Source organism: Barbatula barbatula (assembly GCF_947034865.1).
Source record: "Barbatula barbatula genome assembly, chromosome: 14".
Taxonomy (NCBI): domain Eukaryota; kingdom Metazoa; phylum Chordata; class Actinopteri; order Cypriniformes; family Nemacheilidae; genus Barbatula; species Barbatula barbatula.
This window is the reverse complement of record NC_136777.1, coordinates 18,247,591-18,265,250: the sequence shown is the minus strand read 5'-3', so window position 1 is coordinate 18,265,250 and position 17,660 is coordinate 18,247,591. Positions and strand designations below refer to the sequence as shown.

General features: G+C 36.3%; 1 protein-coding gene across 1 annotated transcript in view; it reads left to right on the top strand.

Annotated features, from left to right (window-relative positions):
* mlip (muscular LMNA-interacting protein) overlaps window positions 1-15,351 on the top strand; it is a 50,090-nt gene extending 34,739 nt beyond the window's left edge. The window contains exons 9-12 of the mRNA XM_079473736.1: window positions 1,642-1,695; window positions 2,373-2,414; window positions 3,681-3,809; window positions 14,130-15,351. Of these exons, the coding sequence (XP_079329862.1) occupies window positions 1,642-1,695; window positions 2,373-2,414; window positions 3,681-3,809; window positions 14,130-14,315 (411 nt within the window). The 3' untranslated portion in view covers window positions 14,316-15,351. The remainder of the gene's footprint in view (window positions 1-1,641; window positions 1,696-2,372; window positions 2,415-3,680; window positions 3,810-14,129) is intronic.
* The last annotated feature ends 2,309 nt before the right edge of the window (window positions 15,352-17,660 follow it).

Here is a 17,660-nt window from a genome sequence, read left to right as displayed (position 1 = left end):
TCCTGAACAGTAGTTTTTATTAAGGCTTCAATGAAATGACTGACCCTGGTTAATGGCGCAAAGACTAGTCTATTAAAGGTAGATGCTTATGCACTCTGTTGTAAAAGCAGGCCGTTTTATTAAGTGTAATTCTTATATTTTCTTCCGCTTCTCTGTGTTGCAGAACACACCGCTATTTATAATTCTGAGCTCCGTTGTCTTTCTGCAAAAAAATTAACAATTTTTTTTCCTGCAGAGCATCATATCAGACTAAAAGGAGACCAACATGCAACCAGTCCGCGTAATTTTTTGGGCAACTTGTTTGACATGAACCATCAGTACACGGTGCATTCATTGATTTTAAACACGTAAGATGTCAGAGTTTACAATGCAGAAGCGGTGCGTGTCATTTGCCTGTCAAATTAGCCGTTTACAGCTTTAACAAATTTGTACAGAAGTTCAGAAATATATGTGAATGAACTTTATTTGCACGCGACTCCTCTCATGTGTACTCGGAAGGGAAATGATGAAGCAGATGTAAGGTTAACTTTCTTGCTTCTGCTGCCTGAATGGATGTTTTTTGTCCGCACGCAGGTTAAAATTGCAATATGCGGGAGCTTCAATGAATATTTGTTGTAATATTTCTGTACCCATGCCTTACATACAAAAGTTGCCCGCAAGGACACGGACCCCTTGTAGTTCCACCGAGGACCCCGCGGATCCTGTTTGCCCTACAGCACTACAGTAAATGTGTGTAATATATAGTGTTTAACTTGCGCATTAACGCAATCAGCAGTGTTTCTGAAACACTTCTCTCTTGCGTAGACAGCAGAAACATATCACTCCATGGCTGAAATTCATTTTTGTGTTCATATTGTGGAAATCGCTTTATCCATTTATAATGCGATTGGTTTAGCCATGCTGACGTCACTCATTCATGTGCACGCGTGCGCAAACTAATCTTAGCTTCAGGATCAAAGCTTGAGTTGACAAAGAAACTCCACGAGCTGCTTCATGGTACCAACAAAGCTTGATCACGTTGGTTTGGTTTTGTCAACCCAAAACTAATCCAACTACCCTGAGTTTGTTCAGCTACATTCATGGTACAGGCCCCTGGTCTATTCATCAAAGAAATTTAACCTTTGCCCGAAAGAAGATACATAAACAGTTAAACACTTTTTTTCAATAGTGCTCTCACGCTTATTTGCCTTGTTAAGTAAATCTGGCCTATAGGGTTTAGTACTGCCTAGGGACACTCCACACACAACTGGCAGTAGACATTCCTGAATTTCACAAACAGTCATTTTTTCTAATAGAATATGTCTTTCTACTGGCACAAAGATGGTTTCTTTGTACACTACAATAACATTTGTTTAGTAAGATCTAGAATTTATTGATAAAATTAAAAAATACATATATTTTAGCAGCACTGAAGTGACATGATTTGATTGATCCATTCTGGCTAACGTTGATGAACCTTAGCTGGGTACCACAGGGGATTTAGCCCCCGCTGTTCAAACCTGGGCATGCAATTGCGACATCTAAGAGCTATTTTGATTACATTCACTTCATGGGTTACTTTGAAATCTGGCACTTTTTAGAGGGTAGTGTTTCTCATTCTTGACTCACTTATTCTTCCCCTTTCATTCTGAATTTCTAAAGCCACAGACTTCATCGTCTCCATATCCAAAACTATTGGGACGAGAAACAAAATATGTGAGTGTTTTCCTGATCTTTTGTCTTTGCTAATGTTTATACTCAGCGTTCTGTATCAGAGTAGATGACTATGAAAACATTCACAATTCCCTGAAGACAAGTAAAACATCTTAGTGAAAGGCCACCTGATTTTCCTGAAGACACTTTAGATCTTGGAAATCTCTACTAATTTGAGTTTTAAAATATTTTATTTTAAATCTTACAAACTTTATTCTATGCATTTGTGTCTTTTCTAAAATTGAAAGATCTGGCCTATAATGCTATTTGGTCAGTAACCTAGACTGTTTATTTATAGCACTACCTTTTTGTCATGACAGCCTATCATACAGTTTCTGGCGTTTTCTGAAGAACCCACTTAAGATAATGGCTTTCAGAATGTAAACAATGTCTGAAATGCTAAGATGAATTATTTTTTCTTTCACACTTGGAGAATTGTAGCAGATTTTCTTGTCACACAAATCACTTGAAGAAGCCATTTGTTACTGCTGTTCCACTGAATTCAGCAAGCAATAAGAGGATTTAAAATATCACAGACTCTTAAAACCAGCATTCTGAAAAATATGAACAGAATTCAAATAGGACATAATGACACTAATGATAGTCTGATTAATCCAAATTCTAGTACGGTAGGTGACTTTTTTTGATGTCTTGGCTAAAGCAAACTTTTCTTCTCCTAGGCCAACCCTCACTTTGAAACCTGTGTACCTGAAAAAACACTGGTAGGCAATTCCTTTTGTATGATAATGTATCCATGTTTTGCTATTGTGTACTCTGTTAGAAAAAAGTACCAAACTGTACTTTCAAAAAATAGCCATCACTGGGGTATTGTACTTCTTCGGGTACCCAGCAAAGAATATATTTTTGGGTGCATAACCTCTACGAATTGTGCACCTAAGGGTATATTTAAATAAGTGAGTTTGATTAAATGAGTGTTTTAAATAGGTACCTACATAAATCACTCCCACCCACCAGGGCTGGTCTGGGAAGAAAAATCGGCCCTGGCATTTTTGGTCCACATCGGCCCTACACTATTTCTATGCGGCGGTGGTGTATGGTCGGGTCTGTCGGTGCTTGAGGATGCAGGGTGGCATGCATATGTGTCTTCTGCATTCGCATTTCTAATACATCTGTCTGAGCGGCCCAAGCCTCCGTTCGGGGCCCATACGTTAGCGGCTCGCCGGAAAAAACAGATTATATCGCCAAATGGTCAATCCGCCCCTGCCAACCACTATAGTTTTACCCAACTATAGTTTTTTAGTTTTTTACCCAACATAAGTTGGTGAAACTTAGACTGTATCATTGGCTTAGCAGCCTGCATGCTAATTTAAAACTGAAATCAACTGTGAGACACGTCTGCAAAATGTTGTTTTACATACTATACATATAATTATTGTCTGCTTTTTATGCTCAAACTCTAAGTGTATTGTGTGTGAAAAGTAATGAATAAATGTAGGGAATGAGTTGTTCACTCATAATTCAGACAGCATTTCAAAATGGCGGACACCAAATATAGTGCACTATATAGGAGATCACTGATCATTGAGAATCTGCAGATAACAGATTTTTTCTATAGCACCTTTTTAATTTCTGTTTTTGAATTTTTGCTAAACAGAAATTACATTTTATAATAAACAGCAGACACACATGAAAAACAGTATAAATGAGCGACAATGATAAAATACATAAAATATAAATGTGAAAACCAGTCTCAAAAGTCTAAAATTTAATTATTAATTAATTCAATCATTAATGTAACTTTAGTTTTAATTAGTCAGTTTTAAATATATTAAGATGATATTTTTACAGAATGTTCTTTACAATGATTTTACGTAGACAACAGTAAAAGTTGGGTTTTAACAGACGTATAATAATATAGATACAATATTTTAACTAAGACATTCTGGAATGTGAGCTGTGCATGTATTAGTTGATTTTGTGAAATATACCATCCTCCTTATCAGCGTTTTCTATCTTTGATCTTTCAGACAAAGCCTGGAATTATAAAACCAGTTGCTGTAACTTCCAGATTAACAGACAGTAAAGACGATGAAAAATTCCACCCAAACCCTTACAAGAGCTGTTTTGGATACACTTCACCACGTTACCATTACAAGGTGTGTTCTTCTGAGAAATCATCTGCTGTGAACGATTTACACATATTGTCGCCTTGGAATTAAGTTTTTATTTGACATTTTTGTCAAAACTGAGTTATTCACATATTCTTATTCTGTGACAATTTGTATACATTGTCATATTAAAATGTTTTTTTCTTTATGTTGTGTACATTTTACAAGTATAAGAAAATAAAAAGCTTTAATTTAAAAAGTCAAATGGAATGCAAACACTTTTAAGCTGTTGTCTCAAAACTGCTCAGAACATTGTAAAAACCTTATAAATCCAAGGTGAGGAAATGACAAACGACTGGAATCACCTAGAGTTGCAGTGTGTTTTCGGTTTTAGCGGATGCTATCGTGTACATTGTATCCGCTTAGAACAGCGCATGGTACTATGGGGTAAAATAACTCCTAACGGGTACTCTTTTTAGCGCCCTGATTGCAATTCTTAAAAATTACATCACGATTTATGTCGCTAGTACTTTGTTTAAATTACCATTATTGTCTTTTTCACTAAATGCTTCATATGATAGTACATAGATGAGGCTATGGGTAGTGAAATCAAACAAATCGTGTTCTTCCTGTTGTAGTTATTTACCATAATAAAACCAAGTGATGTTTTTGTTTGTTGAGCAGATGTTGACCCAAAAATACTGGTTTGTACACAGGACTGGGGAGTAATGACATACATGTAACTTGGTGATGTATTTAAAATACTAAATTTGAGTAACTAATAATTAAAATTTTTCTGAGTTAGAGCTAGTCTTTTTCCTTTTTATTTGGGGACATAATGGCCCACATTTTCAAATTTTGTTGCCTTATCCACAACATCACCTGAGGTACATTTAGTACTGCTATTCAAATGTTACCACATGTTTCCTGGAAGACAAAATAAGTACACTTTAGCCTCCTTTTTGAGCATCAGCATTTTTTCCTTTTCTTTTCTCTAAGATTGTTAGCTTTTTTGCTTTAAGATATACTGTGGAAAAATAATGTAAGTCCTCTGTTTGGTTGTCCCTTTGTGTTACGTACCTTATTAGTATTCTAACGTATTTAGATTAAGTTACAGAACTTGTGAAATCTAACAAAATACGTTACAAATACATTTTTAAAGCATGTATTGTGTCATTTGTTGTGTCATTTGTACCCGTTACAGCCCTGTGTGTACGTTACATCAAGCTTTGACCAAAAAATTGTCATATGTTTACCGTTAACTTAAATTTTAACGTGTAATTATAATGCTTATATTTTACACAGCATTTTAAGATCACTAGAATCTAACGCAGCTTCAGCTAGCAATACAACAACATATTGAGATAACAACTTTGTGATCAGGCATTACAACTACCTACCTAACCCTTACAACATTTCGTTACACTGTACTTGTATATGTGTAATGACAATAAAGTTGAATCTAATCTAATCTAGATTATGTCCTAAAAACAAACAATTCACATGGGGTCACTGGAACCTTTTTCCCCACTTGAAGTACTGACTAAATGCAAATGAAAACAAACACATACCAAACATGTAAATCATTACTGCTTAAGGACTCATCACTTTTGACTAAATAACACCAGCCATAATTGCAGTATCACTTGTAATATAACAATAGGTTGGCCATCTTTGTGGAGGGATTTTTGACCATCCCTCTTCGCAGAAATGCACAACTCTACTTTAAAACTGACAGATTTGTCTGTCAACCAGTATGAACTCTGTTCGGGTCATGTTCTACTGGATCGTCTGACACACATCATACATGCTTCCTTCGATGATAAGTCATCCATGTCTCAAAGAAGCAAAACATCAGCAAACACATGGTAAATACTCTATAGATGTTACTCTATATTCACTAATAGATGTGGTATAAATCCCGTACGGTGAAATACTTTATTATCTTTACTCAGGGCTGCCAACCCTCACGCATTCGCCGTGAGACTCAGGCCACAAATAAGGTGGCCATTGGCCATTCAAATGTGGGAAGGCGGGAGTTACTGTTTACAGAGCCGGTGCGGTGACCAATCAAATCAAAGACGACAGTTATGGTTCGAGTGCAACGCACAATGTTAGAAGCTAAACATTCAATATTTTAGCTTTTTTTTACAATACAAATGTTTAGCGATAGAATCCATTGATCAAAACGGAGTTTTTAATGGAAAATATGTAATTCATGTGATTGATATAATGTACACACATACGTCATTATTTCAGGTGCAACCGTTACATTTCAAAGTAAGAATGAAACTACAATGATTAAGTCTTAAGAGAAATAAATGTTAATTTTATAATGTTTTTAACTAAAATTAGACGTTGTCTATGACGTACGGAGATGTAGACAAATGTGACCTCCGGAGGGCACAGCTCTTGTCTGGTCCCTGCTCAATTTAAAGGGACAGTTCACCTAAAATCAATGAAGTTATGAAATTGTTTTCACAATACTTCGACTGCAATGTTTTTTAAAACTCACTGCCATCCCATAACCTCCGCATTTCCTCCACAATATAAGGACGTCTGCTTGAGGACGTCCTGAAGCCTGTTGGGGGTTTAGTGGGGCAATACAGTTTCATATGTATTTTGCAAGGAATTTGAAATGTCACTATATTTGATTTCCCAGTGGAACTTCAGAATGTCCTGCTGGGTTCTGCCAATTCTCAGCAGGATCAGGCAATGCACGCTTGACTCGAACTTGATGTCATGTTCAACTCCCCATGTCATTACATCTCCAAGGAGCATAAGACAATGCTGACAGACCCAACATATCCCTGAAGCTGCTGGAATCCCATTTAATTTACCTCCCAGTCCTTAGAAATTGTCAAAGTCAATTTCATCCCGGGTCACATCAGTATTATGGTTGCTCTCAAAGGGCTGGTTGTAACTGTAAGGCTATATACAGTAAATGTATCTACTCTTTTATCACACTGCATGATTCATCTGCGTTAGATTACTTCTTTTGGTAATAACTGAATTAATACGTAGTTTTGACAGGAAAAGACCAGTAAAATAATGATAAAGTGAATTTACGTATAATATAAATGTGGTAACAAAAAAAGAGCTGTTAACTTCTAAATTAAATTAATACTTATACATCAAAGAACAAAATTCGCAATCAAATTAATAATAAAATGAATTGTACCATAATACAACAAGCCCACTGAATTACTTAAATACTTTTTTTTCGTCACAGTTGAAAGGGGCAATAGTAAGCAACAAATAATTGTGCACTGTTCTAAGATGCAGGTCTGCAGCATTGAACCGTTTTTTTTAAAACCACCATGTTTTTGTTCCAACAGCTATATCTGCTGGGATCATTAATGAAATAAACTCTGAATATAAAACATGTTTCTGTATGAACAAATACAGTCGGTCTGCATAGTGACAGGCTAACATTTCAGGGCACACCTGCTCACACATCTTCAGCATACACTGCTTTAAAAATGCTCCTTTTGAACATCACTTGAAAGCTCGGGCGATAACTTCAGCCATGGACAGCGGAACGCATCTGAACAAGTGGGGGGGCATAATTTCTAGTCACGCGGAGGGTTGGGGCGCATATGCATTCAAACAGACAATATTACTGATATATTAAATAACATTGCAGAGCACTTTATTTTATTCCGAGCTATTTAGATCTCGTCGGAGTCCGTGGTGGAGATGGACGCTCCGGGTCTGTTGTTGAGGCCACAGTGGAAGCTGGAGTAGTTTGCTCATTTTGTTTTGCCAGTTTATTTGTAAAAAATCTGATATTGACTTCTGTCTATTCATAGTCACAGCCCGTTCTGCCGAAAATGGAAGGGTTTTTTTCAACTATCGTACCTTTTTGTTGCTTTTCTTGGTGGCAAAGGTTAGCATACTTTGCTCTGTGTTTGGTTTTCGAAGTGCAGATGTAAATTGTATTCTTTAAGCACATCCACGGCCTCCTGGCAAAGACCACATACCAGCTTGTTTCTATTAAGCACACAAACATGTATTTGCTTTCCCATCTCTCTCTTGAAATAGCCTCCCCCTTATACACAATCTTTGTTTGACATGGTGCGTCTGATTAAGATTTATATAAATCACATCACTCACTCAAACACTGCTAAAGGAAAATATTTCCAGACAGATGTCGTCATCATGCTGGTAAGTTAATACAGTTGAGCTGCATTTTCAGGTCGTGGACATACAAATTATTGTGTTATTAGATTCTTTTTAAGCTGTCGTGGGCCACATAAAATGAGGGGGTGGGCCGGATTTGGCCCACAGGCCTTGTGTTGACACCTGTGCCTCAGAGAAACCATGCACATTATTCACAGAGAAGAACTTACAATTTCATACACTAGTTAGCTATTGTTTTTTTAATTAAATGCGATCTGGGGGATGAACCAATAGATTAACTCTCATTAGAGGTTAAGAAAGCTATAGTGTTGGTCACAAAGAACGCGCCCCCCTTTTGGTGTAAGATGTAAGAGTGGGCAGTGGCCGTGCTCTGGGATTGTCTGCTGTGGCACATCACAGATTTGTTGTACAGAACCACCACATTACAGTGCTGTTTAGGCTATTTGAATTGGTATTGGTATAACAATTGTAATATTCAGATCTGGATCAAGTTCAGTATAAAGTTATTTTTGAGTTCAGCCCTGATATGGTGTCTGTCTACATTCTTTGGAGACTGGAATTTAAAAAGCATTACGTTTAGATGCAAATGTCAAGAGTTTGAATCAGGGAACACAATGATAAGATCCCATGAATGCACTTCCACTTTGGACGAAAGTGTCTTCCAAATGCACACATGTCAAATGTACATGATTCATGTAGAGTAAGACTGACATTTTGATATAATTTTTAAGTGTCTTTAATCCTTTATGCAAAATTCCCCGCTTCTCTTCACAGAGTACACGTAGAAACCACAGAACCTGCCAGTCAGCGGTAGTACTGAATTGGAATATTTGAATACATTCTCAATAAATCACAAGCCTGAGTGACTATTAAGAGTGATGTAGTTTGACAAATGTGCTGTGTTCTTTTCCCTGTGAGAAAAGGGCAACAGAAAAAAACTGTTAAATTAAGCAGATACTGTACACTGGGACACAGCAGTGGTATATAGAAGTGCTGTCTTACTTAGATGTCATTGTAACAATAAGTAAACATAAATACATAAATCTAATAAAGCAAACAATCATCAACAAAATGAGCTGTGGCTGGTTTTAGTGACTATCATTCCTGTAGTAGCATAGCACTCTATGATCGGCAGAAGTAATCAAGGGTTCTGAGCATGTTCACCGGAAATACAGTACGTCATGCACTGCCATGCATAGAGCCCATTCAACCTGGAGCATAGCACCCTCTGGTTTTATTGAAAGGGGCATATCGTATACATACAACATTTTATAGATGCAAATTCAACATGTAAAGTGTCTGTTTCTTTCTTTCGCAAGCCAGACTCAACCTACTGCGTATTTTCAGCAAAACATTGTGTTTCATGGCGAATTCCTTGGATAAAAACCCTCAATGAGAGCTGCCTGTGCAACATAAAACTCTCCTTTCCTCAATCTTAAAGTCTGGCATCTGCTCTTAGCTGGCTTTCAACACCCTATGTGTTCCTCATGCCTTGCTTCTGTTTAAAACGTGGATTTTTACTTAATGCTTTTAACCTGGTGTGTTCTAGGGGAGAGAGCTGCTTCAGTCCCTAAGAAGTGTGTCCTTGCGAAAAGCATGTATATACTGCCAGGTTACATACAGTAGTGGGGATCTTGATTTTTGTTACATTTTTTGTAATGTTAATGTTGTTACTTGCTTAAAGCTCCAGTGTGTATCTTTTGGAGGATCTATTGACAGAAATGCAATATACTATACATAACTATGTCTTCATTGGTGTATAAAGACTTTACATAATAAAGCGTTATGTTTGTATAACCTTAGAATGAGATATTTCTATCTACATACACTGTGGGTCCCCTTTGCATGGAATTCGCTATGTTGTTTCTACAGTATCCTTAAATAGACAAACTGCTTTACAGAGTGCCCTTCCTAAATACATTATCTCCTTCGGCAAAGAAGTGAAACGGACGACATCTAAGCTGGTGCTTGCCTATAGAACAACTATGAAAACAGTACACCCCTTCTTAACTCTCTCCTACAGATCTACACCAGGTGTGCCTCACATGTCCTTTAAAGAAAAGATGCAGCACTTGATTTTTTTTCCAAAGATGTTTTTGTTAGTTTAGTCAGTTTTTATCGCGTTAATGTATGCCCAAGTGTTCGTTTTTTGAAGTTTGGTTTTAGTTAGTTATAAGATGTTATAAAAAGGGGTGTGTGGTAACATGGTTTCTTCATTTACGGTTGAGTCATCAGGAAATATGGGCGGGACCTTAATAATAATTTCTTCATGCCTTAAAATGTAGTATTTGTGGATTTATGAATGTGCAAATTGTTCCCCACCTCCAATATCAACTGTGAGAGCTAAGACTGATGATTATAGGTACTTAATGTAACAAATTACAAAATGTAGGCATGTCTACTCTGGTTATTTCATAATACATTAATGCTGTTACCGTTTCGTGGGTTCACGATATCAGATTTTCACTACAAGACTATTGTTTAAGAATTCACTAATTATTTAAATAACCATTGAAATTTTAAAACAACGCATTAGTCACATTTATATTACATTTTGTTTTTAGTGTAGTGTCTTTTATTGGCCAGTGGATCAGATTCAAAATACAAATAGCAAGAGGGGAAGAGTTGGTAACCATTGTAGCCCTTGAAGCAGAATTATTTACAATATTACTACATGTGACAAAATAACCTAATATCGATAATTGTGCTTTTAAATTTTATGGTTATTGTTAATGCATGTACATTGAAACACTCGTAGTTCATTATTAGTTCCTGTTAGCAATTGCAGCAACTAGTTAATGCATAGAGCCTTTAGGTAAAGTGTTACCTAACAGTGCATTTATTTTCAGCTTATGAACATATTTACCATGATATTGTCCAGAATGCAGTACGTAGGCTTGTATTTTATTCCGAACATAAAAGGATAAAATCAATAATAAACATCACAAATTTAGGACTATTGAAACATCAATGAACCCAGTTAATCATTTATATTATACATGACTGTGAATGTATATTTGTATGCCACAAAAATTATACTGCCAGCACTTCCACTACAGCCCTATTTCAATTTCCCTTCTTTTCCCATTACCTGCAAAACATCATGCAGGACAGCTTAAAAAAAATGTTTGACATAAAATAATGTAAAATACAAGATACCATACAACTACAAATCTCAGCTCATCACAACTCAGAAAATAGATATAGATCAAGTGTACTTTACCTCTCCACACAAGCTTTTTAAAGCAATACTTGTGTTTTGAAATCTTAAACGGGGTATTTATTTCTTAACAGCCTGTACATCTGTAAAAGTGATTTTTCACTAAATGATTGTCTCGGGAAGAGATTATGGAACATATCTGAGACGGTAGCTACATTTATTTGATTCTGTGATGTGTAAACTTGTTCAGGCTCTTCTGTATTATGACATCAAAGATGGTTGGCATTCACACCTCATTTCATTCCCATTGAAAAGGTGTAATCATGCAGAGGTTTGCCTACTTTGACATTCACACAAATGGGATTCCTTTGTGAAATCCAAATAATGTATAAACAACTCCCTGAAGGCAAGCTTTAGCCACTTCTTAACTTTATTAACCAGAAGCACTACTGGCTTCTTTTTTATTAATTTATTCTTAGTATTTTTTAAATCTTACATATATAATTAATACAAAAGATATTTGTTTAACATTTTAAATTGGTTATAAGTATTCTGTATTTTGTGAAAATGGTTTGTAAATGAAACAGGAAAGTTGTCTGGGCCAGTGTTAAACCAGCATTGTTTATGTCATCCAAAGAGGTGTATACCAACCCAGTCTCAAGGCAGTTTGTACATTACATTACAATTTGTGGCATAGGCACAACAATTTGAATTTATTGATTTGTGTTCATGGACGCTATCCATGAAAAAAATGCATTGATTACTGTCAGGGAAAGTGCTAGAAGTACCCAAGCGCAGGCAGCGGTAAGCAGGGAAACGAGGGGTTTATTATATAAAGTAAAAGACAGAACACAAAAACCCACGATGGGGTAAACAACACGAACAAGAAATAATAATAAGTGGACTAAACAAGAACAGACCGAACTTAACTATAACACAGTTGACAAGAACTCTTATATTTACATATACAATGACTTGACATGATAATCCTCCGAGCAAACAGAGATGAAACGTCCTACATGGAGTGCAAGGCAAGACAAGTAAAATGAACGAGCACAGGACAGCAGACACAAGGGCATTGAATAGGGAGACTAGCAAATGAGATAACAATTGGCAGGGGTGGGTAATGAGAGAGATTGAAAGCTAGACTAGGAAGGAGAGGGGCGGGGCCAAACACAAGACTGGAGAAAACACATATGTCCTAATCGACAATAATATGTTTCTCTCCACACAAAACATGAAGCCCTGCCATGACTCTGCCACAAGACCAAGACACACATGATGAGAATCATGACAGATTACAGTTTGTGACAACGTCACAAATTCCAGCGAGACTGTGTTATGTATACACACAGAATGAAATACTCATGAATACACGGAATGAAATACTCATGAAATTGGTTTTGTAAGGACAATGGGTAGACTAAAAGATTTATGATGATGTTATTTTCTTCCTTCACTCATCTGCCCTGCGGATACTGTCTGCATACTATCTACTAATAAACTGCCTACCACACATGAGCTTGAATATAACAACGGTTAATAGGATGACAGATAATTGATAGCACCGCTATTTACAGGAAAATGAATTCATTGTGCTAATATCATATTTTTTTTTATCGCTGTCAGAGTTTGACTGTTTATTTGAGCATGTTGCTTTATAAACATTGGCAAATTATTAGAGGTGTCATGTGTTTATGGATGTTTGTTTTTTAGCTTTGCTTTAAATTTACGCATTGGCAGACGCTATTATCCAAAGTGACTTACATTGAATTGTATTATACATTTGTTTCTGACTATGTGAAATCCCCTGGGATTGAACCCATGACCTTGGCATTTCTAGCGCCACACTCTAACCACTGAGCCACAGGAAAGCTTTAAAGCTCACTTAGTATTGATTCAAGACTATTTACTGTGTATAGCCTAGATTTTATTTGTTCATTTTAAATTATTTTGTCCTTTCTGAATTTCATATAGGATGAAATTATATTAATTATATTATATTTAAGGTGAAGTGCAGAGAAATCATGGTGAAATTTGAAAGCTCCCTATACTGATAAGGGCCCCATTTGACCAAACAGAGACTTCAGATAGGTGGGTACAGTAATAAACAAATAGCCTCAATAAGGAGTGTTGAATAGAGTTGTACTGAAGCCTGATCTCATGGAAATGCGTAAATTTGTATGATCTTATTTGTACCTTTCAGTAAGATTTGCTTTCGCGCGAGTGATGTTTTGTAAAGGGTTGGGATTAGGGGAGGGCCTTCCATATATTTTTTTTTAATTATCATACATTGGTGTATGATTCACATTAAACAAATTCATACATATTAGTCACCTCGTATAATACAAATTAGCCAAGATTAGCCATCTCGTAATCAGTTATAAATTCCTGTGAGATTGCGTTGGGTGAAGCATAGGTGATATTTTATAATCTGAGAGTATGGGAATAAATAGGATGGTCTCATTTTTATTGTCTTTAGCTGATTAAGTGTTTTTGGATTGGTTTGTATAATGTGTGAGTGAAATAGATATATTTCTGTCCATTTGTCCTTCTCCCAAAAACCACTTCATTTGATTCAATGTTCAATGTTTATTATCATGTGAAATTAGAAGATTGTTTTTTGCGTCACATTTATTTTAATTAATTTATATCGTTTTAAGTCGCATCAGTCATTGGAATAGGAGACTGTAGGCTATATACTGTATAAAGTATTTTTTGTAAAAGAAAAATATATAATTATAAACAAATCATACAAAAGGAACTATTTTTGAATAAAGAAAATGGTGTGAATGTTTTGTGCATTGTGATCACTGCACCCCTCCCCCTGCCTCGATGATAATTATTCGGAATGGTTCTTGTGATTTTGTTTTAATTACTGTATTTCATGTATACTGTATATTATTTATCATAAAACAGTCTAATTTAATTATGATTTTATCACACAATATCACATAGACGTGTTCTCCTTAATTGTTTAGGAGATAACTTGTCTTTTCACGGTTAAATGGTTGGATGGATACGGGTTGCCACTTAGTAACCAGTTTGTGTGTGTGTGTTTTCAGTTTGTCAGCAGTACACTCTTTGGTGAACCCAGAACAGATGGCAGATACACTCTAGACCAGCAGTCAGACAGTAGAGAGGGACTTCCTTCAGAAGGAAAGACAAGCCTTTCTACTCTGATCACGCAAAGCAGGAGCTCCCCACAAGATGTTCTCACATCCATCAACACCCTCGAGACACACATATGAGGCTTTAAAAAGTCTGATCTGAAAGTACCATCAAAATGACAATGCAGCACACATCAAATATCTCCCATCAGATAGCCTACTCATCCTAATGTCAATCCTGTATGACATTCTTCAATTGATCACAAATTAAAATGTCCAAGCCGCTTTTTTAATCCACTGAATGTGGATGGTTTAATAGAGCACTATGTGTCTTTAAAAGCCATATGACAGCTTTGTGTGATAAACAGAAAGACATTTGGGCCATCAGTTTTAGTGGATGGGACACATTTTGCACCATTTAACCTTCTGAGATACACGTTGGCACATCAAATTAAATATGTGCAAATGGACATTTGATTTTATTGCATTTATCTTGTGAAAACTGGTTCTCTAGTCACCCTAAACTCAAATGAAACATAAAATACAAAGATAAAACCACAAATCACAATCTATGGACATAAAACCCCACAAGTAAACCCACTGGGTAATGAGTTATGGGATGTGTCCTATAAACGAGTGTTCTCAATAATAAAAAGTAGAAAAAGTTCAATTTAATCTAAAATAAAACAATTTTATTTTAGTTCTAAATGCAGGTTCCGGAGGTGCCTGAAAATATGTCAATACTTAAACGTGTTATCTGCCAGGTCTTTGGTGTAATCTGATGTCTTATTGACTTATTTCTTGTACGTTTTTTGTTTAAGCTCACAATCCATTTACACTAAGATTGCAAAAACAGGTCTATCATTTGACAACTTAATGAGCCAAGTAGGCTGCAGATATAAAATTATGTCAGTAACTTTTTGCCCTTTCTCCATTAAGTTATTAAATTTATTATTTTCATTGACTGACTAACATTAGTTCATGTGATATTTCAAGTTAGCAGTTTAGCCCACAGTTGTGTACCCTTTAATAATGGTGCTCCGATCAGTATTTTTGGAATTGTTAGAACCAGTTTCATAACATAACAGCTTTTTTGCATAACTTTTCTGTTTAATAATTAGGAAAGAACAACAGAATAAAACAAACTTTTAGGAGTGAAAACCCCAAATGAAGGAGTACATTTTTTTGGCGTCTGTGAGTAAGAATATAACCTGTTCTTTATTAAGCTGTACGATATCATACACAGTAGGTTTTGCATGTGATGTAATCAGGAGGACAGCCAATGCCGTATGTTTCATAACGTAAGAGAACGTAATGATGCAACCAGTCAGAACACACGAGAGCCAATGCCATTTCACAATCGGCTCTGACGTTCCGCCGGCAATTTTAGAACTGGAACCAGTTTTATGGCGGGAGAAGGGGATCTCTGGGCTCGGAATGCTTGGAAAAATGGCACCTTTTGAATAAATAGCATCTGTAGCTGTATTTTTGTCTTCACAAGTGACATACGTGTATTAATTCCCACACCTTGGCAAAAGTTTAAGCAAAGCATGCTAACTGTTCTGTTGTTGGCTGCACAGAACACTGTTTAGAGTACCAGCCTCAGAGGAGACAAGAGAGCAATGGAATTATTTTCTATGGAAATCGTCCAGACTGAAAGAGGCAAAGCTGCAGATAAAGACATTTTAAGTACCGGTATTTTTTTAAGTAAGACCTCAGGGACCTGTCTCAACTTTTGTATAAGTAGGTAAAATTACACTGTGACACGTTTGTCCGTTCACTTATAGAAAGCAATGTGTATGGCTTGTAAACAGATGATGGGTTGTCCTGTTACATATTACTTACACTTAGAGAAAGTGCGATGCTTTTGTCTTGAGTAACGTTACATTCACTTATAGAAAGCAATGTGTATGGTCTGTAAACACGCGATGGGCTTGTCATGGGTACAATCACTTAAAGAAAGCAGTGTGTATGGTTTTGTAAATATGAAACCGGTTTGTCATGTGTAGGCCTACTTTTAGAACGTGACACGAACCTGTTTGCTTATAGAAAACAACGTGTTTGGTGTTTAAAGACGAGACACAGTGTTTCTCATTCGCTTTATGTGACCCTTCTTTCTTGTTTTTGTTGTCTTTGGAAGCACAGGCTTACAGCCCTGCCAGAGATACTCTTATTATAGGGAAATAGAAGGGTCTAACACTTCCAATTGCAGAAAGTGCAGAAACAACATCAATTGACATCCATTAAAACATTTCTCTCTGATCTCCTTTCCTGTGTTCTGCTGAAGCCAAGGTGGAAGCACCAGCCGTTACGCTTTTTTGGCTAAAGATTGCAGGCTTTCTATCTAGTGGCTTTGCCCCTGCGTACGTGCAAAACTGGGGATTTAAGGCATGGTATAAAAAAGATCTGTGGTGTATTTTGAGCTGAAACGTCTCAGACACATTCTGTAGACCCCTAAGATTTATATAACACTTAGAAGTAGAAAAAAACTTGTGGGTTCATTTTTATATGAGGTTGATGTCCTATATATATAAGCAATCAAAATCATTCCATAGCTGACAACAGGGGCATAGCACAGAATCTCATTCCCTATGCAAACGCAATGTGTGGGGCCCCTCCAGGCTATACTGTATATCACAACTTATATTTTCGCATTTCTTTAATATTTCAATATTTCTATAAATTGGGTCATCCTAAACCCCATTTAACTATTTCACAGTCAAAAATGTCTCATCTCCCAGAGTACCTTTTGTTCTTAGTTATTGTTTAATACCCCTGGTTACTGTCAAATCATACTGGCTTCATAAAGCTCTCAGTATTTCCAGAGTTTATATTAGGTGTACATGTGATCAGGCTGTTTATTGCCCACTGAAGCAAGATAAATTCAGACTGTGTGAAAGTCCCACACACGCCTGACCTAATGAAATAGCAATGGTTACTGGCACCACTTGAGTGCACACACATATTATATAGACTTTATGCAGAGTGAACAATGGATGGACAGGAGTGCCAGAACCAGCTTGATGCTAAAAGAGCTGAAATTTCACTCATGTGTAGCATAGCTTCTGTGAATCACTTAGCAATTGCATATGTCAGTAAATTCTAAACGGTAAACTTGCCTACAAGATTATAGCCGAAAAATAGCTTTCGACATGTAGACAAAATACAACTACAAGAACATTTATATATAAATGTTAAACAAATATCAAGCAATGAATTCATGATATTTTTTACAGAGAAAATCGAACAAATTTGTGACAAAAAAGAAAAAACTCAACCTCCAAGTCTGTCCTATGAATTAGAACCAACCATCGCTCCAAAAGAAAGGCTACAGCGTTTTTCACCTATAAAACAGGAAGATTTAATTAAACTTATTGCAACATCTAAACCTACAACTTGCTTATTAGACCCCATACCAACTAAATTATTAAAAGAGTTACTACCTGTTGCAGTTGAGCCCATTTATTACATTATCAACTCGTCAAT